The sequence below is a fragment of the Sorex fumeus genome, unplaced genomic scaffold (genome assembly GCF_029834395.1).
Source record: "Sorex fumeus unplaced genomic scaffold, SorFum_2.1 ptg000008l, whole genome shotgun sequence".
In the NCBI taxonomy this organism is placed as follows: Eukaryota; Metazoa; Chordata; class Mammalia; order Eulipotyphla; family Soricidae; genus Sorex; species Sorex fumeus.
The window spans coordinates 81,357,423-81,372,755 of record NW_026606065.1 but is presented as its reverse complement, the minus strand read 5'-3'; the positions used below and the strand labels follow the sequence as shown (position 1 = coordinate 81,372,755).

At 40.4% G+C, this 15,333-nt stretch overlaps 1 protein-coding gene across 2 annotated transcripts in view; it reads right to left on the bottom strand.

The window, feature by feature from the left end:
* LOC130017871 (phospholipid-transporting ATPase IB-like) overlaps window positions 1–15,333 on the bottom strand; it is a 688,232-nt gene that overhangs the window by 521,883 nt on the left and 151,016 nt on the right. For both annotated transcript variants that reach the window (XM_056108642.1, XM_056108649.1), the window contains exons 3-10: window positions 14,022–14,121; window positions 13,526–13,624; window positions 12,530–12,575; window positions 12,079–12,119; window positions 6,376–6,449; window positions 4,479–4,548; window positions 3,303–3,430; window positions 1,985–2,096 (exon numbers count right to left, since the gene is read on the bottom strand). In XM_056108642.1, the coding sequence (XP_055964617.1) occupies window positions 1,985–2,096; window positions 3,303–3,430; window positions 4,479–4,548; window positions 6,376–6,449; window positions 12,079–12,119; window positions 12,530–12,575; window positions 13,526–13,624; window positions 14,022–14,121 (670 nt within the window). The remainder of the gene's footprint in view (window positions 1–1,984; window positions 2,097–3,302; window positions 3,431–4,478; window positions 4,549–6,375; window positions 6,450–12,078; window positions 12,120–12,529; window positions 12,576–13,525; window positions 13,625–14,021; window positions 14,122–15,333) is intronic.

Genomic DNA, 15,333 nt, shown 5'->3' with positions numbered 1-15,333 from the left:
ACTTGTGAATTCACTTGTCTAGTGCCTTTCTGCCTCCTCCTCAGCAAATATACCAGCCTCTCAGTTACTCCCTAAGTCTTGGGCAGCTGGCTTCTGATGTCCACCTCTCCCACAGCCTGGACATTCTCCTAGCTTCAGTATCCTAACACAATTCATCAGTTTCTGATATAATTCCTGCTGGCTTCTTAACTTCACAACATCAAATGGCTTCCTACAACTCTGCCTCTGACTTCCAACTTTCACAGCACACACCGCAGTGTGGCACCCTACAAGCCTTTCACTTCAAAACTCAAAGACCAACATCCCACCCTGATGACCAGTTTCTTCAACTCCAGCGAGTCGCTCAACCCTTCTAATCCCCCTGAACCTCTCCTCTCCAGTTCCATCTCCCAAATGTGCTTTGTTCCTAGTATTAGTCGTAGTATCTAGTCAACGGACAGCCCCAGACCTGGCTTGGCTAAACCATCTACAGACTGTAATGACACCAGCTACAAAGTATGTGATTCCCGTTATTCCTTGGCCTCCATAGCTCCTTAAGGGTAAGATTAAGCCTTTCAGTCTTTTATCCACATGACTTTCTACATGCTGGTCACAAAATACACTTAAATGAAGAAATGCAGACAAATGAGTACATCCAAAGTTACACAAAAGGGCATAAAACTAAAAAGCCAACTCCCCTTAATAGTGACCATTCGCAAATTAATATGGCAAGTGAGACCAAAGAAATGTGAGGAATGAGAGAGAGAGACATGGATTCATGCAGAATTTCACACGCAGTCTAGCAAAATATGTTATAATATACATGCCCTGTTATTATATGTGGTCTATAAATGTACAGAGTCAAAAGCATAAAGGGGTGATGGGAATGAAAATAAGGATTAGGGCACATGCACCCAGCCTGGGTGTGATTCCTGGCACCAGACAGTCTCCTGAGCATCACTGGACGTAGTTGTGATGGGGCCCTGGGCATCCCCTGTGTTCTGAAGTCCTAGTACAGAAGGATACAAACAGCACCACATCCCTGAGTCCCAGCATGGAACCACTAGCCCAGCTGATTATTACTGGAAGGACCCCAACAATGTCCCCCTCTCCAAAAATATGAAAAAAGTCATTTTTTGTTTGTGCTTTTGTTGTTGTTATTGCTGTAGGTCACACAAAGTGGTGATTGGGACCTACTCCAGCTCTCTGCTCAGGGCCTCACCCAACAGAGACAATGTGGTACTAGGGAGCGAATTCCAGGCGCCAGCAGGCAAAGCCTGTGCTCAGCCTTCTGAACCATCTCTCCAGCCCACAAAATCATTTTACCATAATATTTTTCTTTCATGTAGGAAAAACATTTTAAATAAAAAATAACTGATTTTAAGTGGTATAAAATTTGGTTTTATATCTAGTTCTTACTCTGGAGAACCTGGCAGGCTACCAAAAGTATCCTGCCCACACAGCAGAGTCTGGCAAACTCCCATTGGCGTATTCAATATGCCAAAAACCAGTAACAATGGATGGGTCTCATTCTCCTAACCTTGAACGAGCCTCTAACGTGGCACTTTTTAAATCTCAGGGCTAGGACGAAGAAGATTTACTGGCGCTGAACAACAGGATGACAGTGATACAGTGATAAAATTTGGTTAAATAATTCGGATAATTGGCCGTAAAATTTTAATGGGGTGAAGAGAACATGAACTAGAGAAGTTAGCAACAACACCCCAACCCCTTTGTGCTTTCAGGAGACAAAATTAATTAGAAGTGATTGTCTCTCTCGGTGTGTATATAAAAATCACTGATACTTTAGGAAAGTGGTAATGAATGTCTGACATAATAACAGAAACCCAGAAAGAAAATATCTACAGAATGAAAATAGAGGCACTGCCCTTTCAAATGTAAGTTGTTGAGCAACTAACTTCCTGAAGAGTCTACTCCATAAAAACAGGGAAATGGAAAGGAAGGTACTAAAATAAGCATTGTTTTCAGCATAGAAATGTTTTACCTGCATGAGTTTGGTGTCGTGTCCAGTATATACAACTATGCCAAAGACCCACTGAGTGTTTCTAAGCTGTGTACCTCTTAATAAGATCTGGTCAGGCCCAAGGGAAGCCGGGCTAAAAATAAAAACAACATTTATGTTTAATGATAGTCTGACAAATGAACATGAGCTTTCCCCTTAAACATACACCCACAGATTCTATTTTGTCAAATTTACCTATTCCACTGAGAAATTGGTTACTCTGAAAAAGGATTACTATTGGTTCCAATCACCAAAGCAAAACAAAACAAAACCCAAAAACAAAGCCATCCACCCAAAGTCTCTTACTCATTCATTACTATAGGAAAAAAAATAATCAAAAGAATAAATTAAAAAAAGAAAATTATGTCTTTTATAAGTCTTTTATAAAATTCAACATCCATAAAGAAATCCCAAAATCTCATTTATTTGAGAAATTCAGTTTATTTTCTAGACTAAAGGTGGGGGGGAATCAATGATACTGTAACATCAAATTTGATATGGATGACTTCATGATTAATTAAAGCCTAAGTGATAAGTTAAAAATTCAAAATAGGGTATCTTCTGGTGGTCCTTCATACCTAATGTAATCCACGAAAACAGTCACCCTAGTTCCCATTACTCTATGGGGTGGATTCCATAACTAGGCCCTTCCCTTTGGGTCTATTTAAAATATAAAGTGGGAGAAGCTTTGGAAATAAGCAGGTAAGATAGGGGGAAGAGACAGAAACTGAGCCACAACATAATGACAAAAAAAAAAGTGACTCTCAATAAAGAAAATACAAGAGGAACATGACAACAGAGGAAAGAAGACAGGACAGTGGAGAAGAATTACTTACTCTATTTTACTGGGAAAAAAACACTGCTTAAGAAAACACTAGCAAAAGAATACAGACATTTCTCTAATACGTATTTCATCATTTATTCACTTCAGACACCTCTTCTGCTTTTGTGGACAAATTTGTATAGTCAAGACTCTCTCCCCCTCATTGGCAGGAGATACATGCAGAAAAAAATAACAACAACAACAAAAAAAAAAAAAAGACCAGTGATGAAAGCCTTATCTCAGCCCCCAGTTCTTGACAAAAATAAGTTTTCCTTGTACATTTGGGACAATTTAAATGGATCGAAATAATATTTCAAGAAAAGCTCATTCTCTCATCCCCCACTGTTTAATAGTCTTTTCCCTCATAGAGTATTTCATGGGGCTGAGTCTAGAAAACACAGGGATGCTTTCCAAATCTCCAGTAACTCTTAGTCATGTTTTTAGAAAATAAAACACTAAGAAAAGGGAAAGTGGTACCTTTGCCCATCTAAGTTTAAGTTTCCAGTGAAGTCGTACAGGTGGCGATTGGGCCCTTCACATTCTATCATTCCAGATAACTTCATCAATACTTCCCTTGTCTGCATGTCAGCAGTGAGGCTCAAACCCTAAAATGATAAACCAAAGAGAAAGTGGAAGAGAACCTAGCAGGTTTGAAAATAGTATTAATAACCCCCACTATAAATGGAAAGAAAATAGTGAACTGAAATAGAACAATCTTGGGGTATAAGGGCTAAAGAATAAATCAACTTCTCACAACAGCCTTTACAGACAAATTTAATCACAGCAACCCAATGTAAAAGTGTCCCAAAACTTCGATGTCACTTTTAGGAAGATTCCACCACCATGCTATAAACATCATAGACAGGTAATAATTGGTACTCAGATACCTTACAGAAAGCATATCCTAATAACCATGCTCAACACTCATCACAAATATAGACTAGAGTATCTCTTTGGTATGATGTAGTATCTACCAAACAGTAACAGAAAAAAAAGGTTAACTCAAAGTCTAATGGAAAAAGAAGAGAAGTGGGCATAATAATAAAATTTAACTTTATAGCAAAATATCTGTGTGGAAATACTTATTACTTATTAAATACTTAATTTTTCGTTGAAGACTAATTTCCATAGTTATAACAATAGTACAGTGGGTAGGGCATTAGCCTTGCATGCAGCCAACCCGGTATGAATCCCCAGAATCCTATATGGTCCCCCAAGCACTACCAGAAGTGATCCAGGAGCACAGAGTCAGGAGAACCCCTAAACAATGCAGAATGTGGCCAAAAATATAAAGACAAGTTTTTCATCCTAGAGTTAAGTCATGTTAAAATAACCTTATTTAAAGCATGGAATTTTGTAACTACTATATTAATCTCTGGAATTAAGAGTTACAGTTGAAACACCAATATACACTAAAGTATCCAGAGCTGGCCTACCAATCTCTCCACTAAAAAATGAAGTCCATCCCAGCTAAAGACCTCTCTCTGCACCCACACTAATACTCAGAGAGTAGTAAGATATAAGTTAGAATTTGACTTCTAGTTGTGAACTTAATGTAGTACATACACAAATAATCCCCTACAGCAGAACTGGTGGGGACCAGATTTGCAGTTTGGCCTCCACAATAAGAGAAGTCCTAGAAGGTGACTTTACCTGGCGTATTTTGAGGTTTGTCTCCCCATCTAGATTAGCTGTTTCAACATAACACATTGCTTGAGGTTCACTACAGAGAGAAAAAAAGGAAAGCCGGATTTTAGTAATATCCCCACCACAAATTCAAAGCTCATTAGTCTCTATCTGGGAAAGTATATCTGCTATTAGACCTTTCAAAACAGTGCTACGAACAGCCACTTTAACAGTCATAGTAGGGATCAATTAGAAAGACACATGCTCCTCCCTGGCTCAACACGGACCAAGATGCTTGTCCAGTATCTGCCCTTGTAGGCTCCACATCAGAGGCATGGCATCAGGGAAAGAAGGTAACAGGAGGACCAGGAGCATGAGGGCTGTGTGGGCCGGGTTAAAGAATATTCCAGCCAATGCTCAGCCACTGTCTTGGGTGACCCTGAAGCCTGCAATGTGGCCTCCTCCTGAGCTCACCCAGGCAGACCCAGGACAAACTACATTTGAACAAAATCACAGTCCAAAAGGGGAGTTAGTCAAGAGTTTTCTTCCTGTACCTTTCACTAAGTACATGAGCAGCTTTAAACTTAAATCCCAAATTTTAAGGACAGAAATCCCCAAAAATAAAAGTAAGCAAAGCAGATACTATTGTCTACTTCTGACCTTCCAGCTGAAGTAGCACATACAGTTAGTGGTTAATAGACCCACAGCCCAGCAGTTAAGTTACTATCCTCAAGTTCTACAGTGTCCGGCTATGCAACCCTTGAAACGTGTTCAATATCCCTGTATCTCAGTTTTCTCATATGTTCAGCAAGGATACCTAGGGGAGCTTGGGGAACATTAACACATTCTGCAGGCTGCATGGCACAAAGGACAAACTCAAACATAAATGAGCATCCAGAAAAATGCACGCTGCAACTCAGTCCAATGGTCTCATGTTAAAGTGTATTGTTTGGGGGAAGGGGGTGGAGGACATACCCAAAAGAACATACCCCAAACTATCAGATAAAGCTTATTTTACCATTTCTAAGAGTTTCTCTATTCTATGCTACCAAAAAAAGGGAGGAAAACATAAATCCAACTCCAGGTAGCTAGTGCCCTTACCACTTTACAAGCCTGGGCTTTTTATTTTTAGACCTTTCATCTCAAGCAGAAAAATTCATGTTACATCTTCAAATAAGGGAGTGATCAAATTCCACTAAAGAAACACTGCAATGAAGCAGTGTAGATATCTGTGACTCCCCGCAGTACATAAATACAGACATTTTTGTCTTAACATCATTTCATTTAATCTTAAACTTAAGAACCGAAGTTCACCTTAACCCTAATGTTGACCTTTCCTCTTTGACATAGGCTGGCATGAGTGCAGCCTAGGGAGGTTATCTAGACTGTCCATTATTTATGCCACATGGCGATGCTACCTTTCAAGTACAAAGCTGCCTGCCACACATGAACTTGGGCAAACAGGGTACCTACGGACAAAGGATTGGAGAACACCTTCCTCAGGTCACGACCATAGAGGAAAAATGGCGCAGATCTCTTCCTAGTCATAGAAGGCGCTGGGCCTTGCAGGGAAGCCTGAGAGCTGAGCCCCTCGGAGGCAGGGTCCGAAGCCTCAGTCCACTGCAGGCTGAGTCCCTGAACAACTGTACCTTTGGTTTCTGAATGGCTCCTTAAAATGAGGAATATCCCAGGAATAACAACAAGACTAAAAGGAATCGATCCATGTCAAGATCAGAAAATGTGGGAAATGAAAGAAAGCTGAGGCGGAAATGGGGGATGGCAGATGACAAGTAATTGACAAACAGGCTGGACAGAAAGATGGTGACTCAGAGGGGAGCTGGAGATGTCCACCACCATTGTTTAATGTTTTTTTCTTTGTTCTTAGCACGTATTTCAAAATCATGTGCCCACGCGCACACCTGACCTGGAGGACAGTAGGATCATGTCTGCTGGGAGATACTGCCCATTGATGACCTTCACAATGTCTCCCACGGCCACCTAGAAAACCAGGACAAGGACAGAGAAGCATGAAAGAAAAGAAAACACAAACAGCGATAAAGGGGGTTAAAATACTTGAAGGAAGATTACTATACCACTAAGCCACAGGGTTAGGACAGAAAAAAACATACTGCTTTCCTTACCAAGAACTAAAGGAAAATGTTTTGGTACAGTCAAATGGTGATACTACCCGTATACACTGATGCTGAATGAAAAGCAAAAGGTGAAAGAAGAAAATCAGAGACAGAGAGATGGGTCAGAACTCCTCTCAAGCTGTCATTTCCTTATGACTGTTCGTTCATCTGTTTGCCAGCAATGAGCCCTTTCTCTATCTCTGTGCAGTAGCACAGAGTGGGGAAGTGTCGAGCCCATCTGAATACCTACATTTGAATGACCTCAGGACTCCTTACTAGCCATGAATCAACAGCAAATTATACAGACTGTTAGGTGCTTCTCCTTTCTCAACTCTAGAGTGAGGTCAACAGAACAGATTTCATGGGGTTTTCATGAAGACAGAGAGCTAACACAGGCAAGTTTTCTCAATTTTTACAAATGGGGAAACCAAGGCTCTTGATCACATCATGAGATAACGTGACCAAGGCCACAGAGTCAGTGAGTGTTAGAAAAAGGGTTCAAAACTGAGCCACATGGCAAGCGTGCTGATTAAATGTCATACGCACCAGTGAACATTGCGTCTAAAACGTTCATCCACAGCCCAAGTGTCCAGAAAAAGATGAGGGGGAAAGAAGTTGTGGTGTGGGTACATAATGGAATAGTATTCAGCTTGGAGAAAGGATGACACTGTGCAATTTGCTGCTATGTGAATGGATCATGCTGTGTAAAGTCATTCAGAGGACAAGGACAGGCACATAATGGTCTCTCTCACAGGTGGATATAATGAAACTTAGTAAGGGAGCAACAAATCACTGTCACTATCCTCCCATTGTTCATCGATTTGCTCAAGCGGGCACCAGTAATGTCTCCATTCTGAGTCTTGTTGTTACTGTGTTTGGCATATTGAATACGCCACAGGTAGCTTGCCAGGCTTTGCTGTGCAGGCGAGATACTCTCGGCAGCTTGCTGGGGTCTCCGAGAGGGGTGGAGGAATCGAACCCAGCTCAGCTGGGCTGGCTGCGCTCAAGGCAAATGTCCTACCACTGTGCTCCAGCCCAAGGGAGCCACAAATAGCCAAAGGTATTAGATCCTGAGACTTGATTTACAGAATCGAGCTTACCAAGGGCGAGGTACAGAGGAGTAGGTAGGAGGAGACCATGGGGCACTGGTGGAGGCAATGGAACAAATACTCTTGCAAAAGGTGTGATATTAAAACACTGTATACATGATACTATCATTTCAATGGGAGTGTAAATCACGGCACCTTCATAAAAACCAAAGGGAAGAAAAGTAATAATGAAAATAAAAGGTTCCCCAGAAACAGACCACAGAAAACATAGAGGGCCCTTATAGACTAGAACTTTCTAGGCAAAGAATCACAGCAAAGTCAGACAGCACCTTGTAAGAAAACCTTCACCAGACAGAAGATGCCAAATTTTGGACATTGGCCATCACCCATCAAATGTGAGCACAGTGGCCAGGGGTCTGCAAACCCTTTAAATCACATCACATAAGCACCCAGGTGAAGCAGTCTCTGCTCAAAATCCAGTCTCATACATGCACCAGCCTAGGGTTCTGGCAAGCTCTTAGCCTCCTGAGCTCACCGGTAAGATGGAAGATATCCCCACTGACCTGGTGGACTTAGTGAACTCAGGAAGTGCACACAAGCACCTGGCAGAACACATGCATAGGAGATGGGTCCCTCTATACCAACATGAGGGGAATTGAGTGGACACCTGAAGGGCAAAAGTTAAGAATGGCAGAGTTGGGGCCAGAGCAATAGTATAGCAGGTAGGATGTTTGTCTTCCACACAGTCGATCCAGGTTCAATCCCCAGAATCCCATATGGTTCCTCAAGCTACACCAGAAGAAATTCCTAAGTGCAGTACCAGGAGTAACCCCTGAGCATCACCAGGTATGACCAAAATGCAAGGAAGGAAGGAAGGAAGGAAGGAAGGAAGGAAGGAAGGAAGGAAGGAAGGAAGGAAGGAAGGAAGGAAGGAAGGAAGGAGAGAGAAAGAAAGAAAGAAGGAAAGAAAGAAAGAAAGAAAGAAAGAAAGAAAGAAAGAAAGAAAGAAAGAAAGAAAGAAAAGCAGAGTTTCCTGATGGAACAGGAGAAAGGCCAACTCTAATTCACTAACAAAACTCAAAATGGACATGCTAGGTTCTAAATCCTCTTATGACCCATTTGCTATTCTAGAAATCAAACATTTCAGGATCAGAGATATAGGTCAGTCAATGGGCTGAGTGACTGGCATGCTGAGAGCCCAGATTCAATCCCCAGCACCACATGGTCTCTGAGCACTGTTGGAAGCAATCACAGAGCACAGAGCTGGGAAGACCCCCAAGAGCTTCCTGGTGTAGCTCACCCCCTATATAAATATATATATTTCAAATATTTCAAATACTATAATCTTATGAAAGAATAATAAATCTTAAAAGTTGGAAGAATTGTGCTAGCAGGTGATTGTGTTTAGACTTTTCAATTAGAAAAGAAGAGGTTTTAGTAAAAGACAGCCTACAGTGAGCCTTCTGGCACTCACTGAAATTGCAGGGACTTGGAAAACATAGAGTTGAAATGGCAAAAACGAAATTCCAGCATTCCAAGTGAAATGGTAAAAATATAACTCCAGGACCTTTGCAAAACTAATGTTAGCATCCAAAGAATAAAAAGGTACACAAAGTATATTTCATAATACATAAAAATTAAAGAGCAAATGCTGCAGCTACAAAAAAAGCAAAGGTGAGGATGGAAAGATAGTATAGCAGGTAGGACATTTGCCTTGCCCGTGGCTGACCCAGGATCAATCCTTGGCATCCCATATGGTCCTCCAGAAATGATTCCTGAGCACAGATATAGGAGTAAGCTCTGAGCACAGCAGGTGTGGCCCAAAAACTTAAAAAAAAATTACAAGATGAAAATTATTTGATAGCACAGAAGTAGGGCGTTTGCCTTACGAGCGGCTGGCATGGCAGAGCCAGGTTCAATTCCTCTACCCCTCTCGGAGAGCCCGGCAAGCTACCGAGAGTATCTCGCCCACACGGCAAAGCCTGGCAAGCTACCTGTGATGTATTCAATATGCCAAACACAGTAACAAGAAGTCTCACAATGGAGACATTACTGGGCCCACTCGGTGAACAATGGGAGGACAGTGCTACAGTGCTACTTTAATTTACGGGCTAGAGCAATAGCGCAGCGGGTAGGGCATTTGCCTTGCACACAACTGACCCAGGTTCGATTCCTCCGTCCCTCTTGGAGAGCCCAGCAAGCTACCGAGAGTATCCCACCCACATGGCAGTGCCTAGCAAGCTCCTCGTGGCATATTCCATATGCCAAATACAGTAACAACAAGTCTCACAATGGAGACGTGACTGGTGCCCACTCGAGCAAATGGATGAACAACCAGAGGACAGTGCTACAGTGCTACTTTAATTTACATAGAAATCAGAAGCAATTAGCTTTTAAAAAAATAAATGGGGGAAGAAAAATTAGTCATGTTTTCAAAGAAAAGGGGAGTAAATTTTTAGCCCATAGTAGGAGGACAAGGAAAATTATAGCTTTTTCCCATTTTATTTTATGAACAAAGAAACATCTAAATCTCATTAATATAGTTCTAAGAAGTTTTATGACATAAAAAAACTTCGAATTTTGTTTTACAATATATAGGTTGTACTGTCCTAGGTGTCCTGAATGTGTAAAACTACCTACCTAGTGAATCATCTTTTGAGTCGGGGTAGAGGGACAGCATCCTGATAATAATTGGCTTTGCAGTACAGACCTGAGGGCTCAGTACTGAGATGCAGTTTTTCTCAGTCCTCATAGTGCTGGGGGCCAACAGCTGGTGTGCTGGGTGCTGCTGGGTTCAACCTTACAACCTGGTACACACAAGACATACACCAGAGGCCCACTAAGCTAGCTCCCGGGCTCATACAAGAATTCTGAAGGTGGTATAGAGCCTCACTGAATCCTGGAAACTGCTCTAGCCTCAGAGGATCTCTCAATTACTTTAATTTTCAAGACCCAGCTCAAAGGTCCTCTTCAAAGCCAATTACCCTGTTGTGATTCACTCAGGACCCACAGCCCTCTCAGCATTCAGCTTTAGTGCTGGCTTTATAGCGCTTGGGGAACCTCAGAAAGAGGAAGATCCCCTTCTCTACACCTCTGGTCTCTGTTAGCACAACCCTCTCAGCTCCTGCCCCTCCTGCATTCTGAGTAATGAGGATCTAATTGACTTGCCTGAACACCTGAGGAGCTCACGCTTCACAATGACCTGGTGAGCAACTGAGACTGAAACTGGGGGCTGAAACCGATTACCTCCTGCTAATCCTTCAAAAGAACTCACATTATAGCACCTTGTTAAGTAACACCTTGTTTGAACTATATACTATTCATTCCCTACTATTTTATCTATATTTTAACAATTCCACTTATATTGCTTAGTTTCAGGTGAAAAAAAAAACAGTGATAACACATAAAAGAAAAAGAAAAAAACATGTAGCCCAACATACTACTGTCTAGATAATTTATATATCATCAATAACATAAAATCCTGAGCAGGGCCAGTGTGATAGTACAGTGAGAAGGGTGCTTGCCTTGCACAAGGGTGACCTGGTTTTATCTCCAGCCCCAAATATGTTCCCCCAAGCTCTGCCAGGAGTTATCCCTGAGCTCAGAGTCAAGGGAAAATCTTGAACACCACCAGATATGGGCCCCCCAAAGAATATCAAGACAAAACAAATATCCACAGCTTTCTCAGCCCTCCAGAACACATTTCTCAAGGAATGTGGTAGGAAATCCTCCCAGTCAATGGAGAGTGACAAGCACACTATGGGTCATGCTCAACCAGCCCTGCTTCAGAATCCAAACAGGGAGCCAGAGAGATAGTACAGCAGGGTAAAGTGCTTGCCACCTTACTGGTTCAACCCAGGTTCGACCCCCAGCATCCAATATGGTCCCCTGAGCCTTGCCAGGAGTGATTCCTGAGTATAAAACCAGGAGTAAGCTTCGAGCATTGCTGGGTGTGCCCCCCCAAAAAAACAAACAAACAAGAAAAAAAGAACCCAAACAGGTGTTTCCCACCCAATTCTAGCACTTCACACCTATAGATCATCATGAACCCAAAACTCTCCACCAAAAATGAGAGAAGGGAGAATCTTCAAAACTACTTAACTGCGAAAATTAAATATGAGTTAATAGAACCACAGAAGACCAGGTAACGTGCTTCTGGCAAAGGAGTAAGGAAATTAGAAAATGTTTGGGGGTTTCAGAAATATCCAACAAGAACAACAAATGTCACCACTATGAAGAGACATAGTGAGCACCTTCTGGAAGATGAAAAACAGAAAAGCAAGTACCATTTCTAAGTAAATCTTGGGAAATTTCACAATGTTAAAACGCACAGGAAATGAAGATGATTTATGTTTTAACACAAATTTTATACTACAATCAATATTAGCAATCAGTTTCAAGTCTACAAACCAAAGTTTTCTGTTTTATCCTTAAATTAGTTTTTACCTCTTTCCACATAATGGTCTGCCACATACCATTTCTTAACACTGAAAAAAGCAGGAAAAAGAATGCATTGATTAACAGTACTAATAATCAAAATAAAATCAATTTTCTAATACCAGTTCCTTTGAAAATTCTAGAAAGCAGTGCCAGGAAAAGTACAGAGAGATAAGAAACTATTATTCGGAAGAATGTGCATGCTTGAATTCTTATGGGTATAAAAAATATGTCTAACCCTCAAAAATTATAAACTTTTCTAAAATTTTGAAATACAGAAATTCAAATCATAAAAGCCAGGGCTAATATGTTGTTGAATTTGTCTTTTTCCTATTTCTTTGAGCTATTTTATTGACTACTTCCCCATTAACTCACACCATTAGCTACTTATTATAATTCCTTAATGCAGGCCTTATCCATAAGTTTGACAGTAGAAAAATGATTCATCCTGGTTTCTTACCTATTGTTTTCTTTTTATTAACTCCATTGTCTGCCTTATGTCGCTTCTGTTGCAGAAAGGAAAATAGTTGTTAGATTCGAAAGTTCCTACTGAATAGCTTTAATAGTTATAATAAAAGTGAGGGAAAAGGATAAATGGGGATGAGAAAACTGTCAACAATGGGATTGTTGCAAAATTCCATTCAATTGTCTGGTCAGTGTTACTACATTTAAAAGTCTAACACAATAAGTATAGATAGAGTCTACCCTAACCTAGTATTTGATTCTAATAACTAACAAGTACTTGGAGGTATAAAACTTTTCATTCCTCCTATTTTCAATCAAACTAAAGGAATAATTTCATTTCATAAATCCAATAGCAAGCAACTGAGTTTTTATTGGCAGTAAATTGGTGGGGGGGGCAAAATAACATATCACAATCATTATCCTTCGTTAAGGTTATGTGTGAAATAAGCTTGTCAGTGTGTAATGAGATAGAAACTAAGGGGTAAAGAAGGGGAGAAGGAAAAATGAAAGAGGGAGAGAAGGAAATTGATAAGGAGAGTAGAGATGAAGGAAAGAACCCTAGAGAGGAAAATGCAGAAGAAAGAATGTGAATATGGCCATACCCAGTGATACTGAAGATACACTTAAAGTGGTACAAGGTGAATGTTCATCATTCTTAGCTACAATATAATATTCCATTTTCTACCCAAAGTGCAAGCTCCAAAGGAGAATATAAGGGACATCAGTGACTAGGACAAAGAAAAAAGAAGAACTCAAAGTTGAGTCCAGAGACCTAATATTAGAAGGCATGGTTGGAACTATTTCTGTGTCACTGACTAGAAATTTAAGATACTGTTTATACATGTCCCCTATCCCAAAATAACATCATGAATCTTGAGAGACCAGTTAAGCTACAAACAATTTTTGTGTTAAGCAAGAAACCCAAAACAAAAAATTAAATTGTAAAATGTCTTCAAATACAATGTTTTTTATGTATAAAAGCAAAACTTACATAATCTTCTACAATCTCTTTGATGCCAGCAATTGTTAAAATAATGATCAATGGCACCAGGGTGGTATATCTTCCTGTTGGAGATACATCTGGAATTTGCTGCAAGAAAACAAGAGAAGTAGGCAAATTAACTTCCTCCTTACAAAAAAAGAAAATATGATATGCTGCACTTACTTCTTTTCAATAACATCTCTGATGCACCAAAACAATAATTCTACTTTAAAAATACCAATGCCTTCTGCAGTTTTTAATTTTTAGCCAAAATTTTATGTGTTTAGAACAAATACAGACAAAATTAATGCCCTTGAGCCATTTTTCAATGCTGCTTTTAATAACCAAGGTTTTCCTTAATACCCAAATAAGTCTGTTTGCTCAAACAATGACTGACTAGAGAAGGCAAACTTCATTAAATTTTTTTCAGTTCAGTGACCTTTCTAGAAAATTTTCATTTCGCAGGTAATTAAGAATTAGAATCTTAAATTTAAGGGAAAATTACCTGTAATAAGGCAATGAAGAGGAAGAAGGCATTCGCAGCTCTTCTAATCTGCTCATACAAGAACCGAGGTAGAAATGTCAACACACTGTACTTGGCTGTACTGTAGGTAGGAAGAAAAGTGATGCTATCATCAGTTCTGGATGTGAGGTCAAAAAAAAAAAGTAAACAAGTTAACAAAATCTTTCAAAACTTAATCACTGATTTCAGAAAGAAGAAAGGAGCCATGCAGTGCTGGTACAAATGTAAACAGACAGCATGTGGAAAGCAATATGGGTATGCCTCCAAATATTGAAAAAGAGAAATTCCACATGATTCAGGTATTCAATTCCTGCGTGATGACCTGAAGACTACAAAAGCATTCACTTGAAGAGACAGATGTATCTCCTCTGTGTTCACAGCAGCATGACTCACAATAGCCAAGACTTAGAGACTACCCAAGTGCCTAGGAATAGGCCATTTAGTAAAGAGTGGTTGCAAACACTGAAAACAAGAATCTAAGCTGCAGCCACCACCAAACTTTGAAAATGCCAGGTTCTTCAAAAACTAGAAATTGAGCTTCCATATGACCCCGCAGGACCACTTCTGGGAATATATACTGAGGATGCAAAAAAGCACAGTAGAAATGTCATCTGTACATATATGTTCATTGTAGCACTGTTCATAATAGCCAAAATCTGAAAACAAACCAAGTGCTCTACAACAGATGACTAGTTAAAGAAACTTTGGTACATCTACACAATGGAATATTATGCAGCTGTCAGGAGAGATGAAGTCATGAAATTTTCTTATAAAAGGATATACATGTATCACACTAAGTGAAATGAGTCAGAAAGAGAGGGACAGACATAGAAGGACTGCACTCATTTGTGGAGTATAAGACAACATAACATGAGGCTGACACCTAAGGATAGTAGATACATGGGACAGATAGATTGCTCCATAGCTGGAAGCCTGTCTCATGAGCAGAGGGGAGAAATCAGCTGGAATAGAGAAGGGATAGCTAAGAAAAAGATGGCTGGAGGAATCGGTCGGGATGGGAGATGTGTGCAGAAAGTGGATAAAGGATCAAACATGGTAACCTCTCAGGGTCTGCACTGCAAACCATAATGCCCCAAAGTAGAGAGATTATGGGGAACCATGTCTTCCATGGAGGTAGGGGGAGGGCTTGAAAGGGGGTGGGGGTTATACCGGGAATATTGGTGGTGGGGAATGTGCACTGGTGGAGGGATGGGTGTTTGATCATTGTGTGATTGTAACCCAAACATGAAAGCTTGTAACTATCTCATGGTGACTCAATAAAATTTTTTAAAAG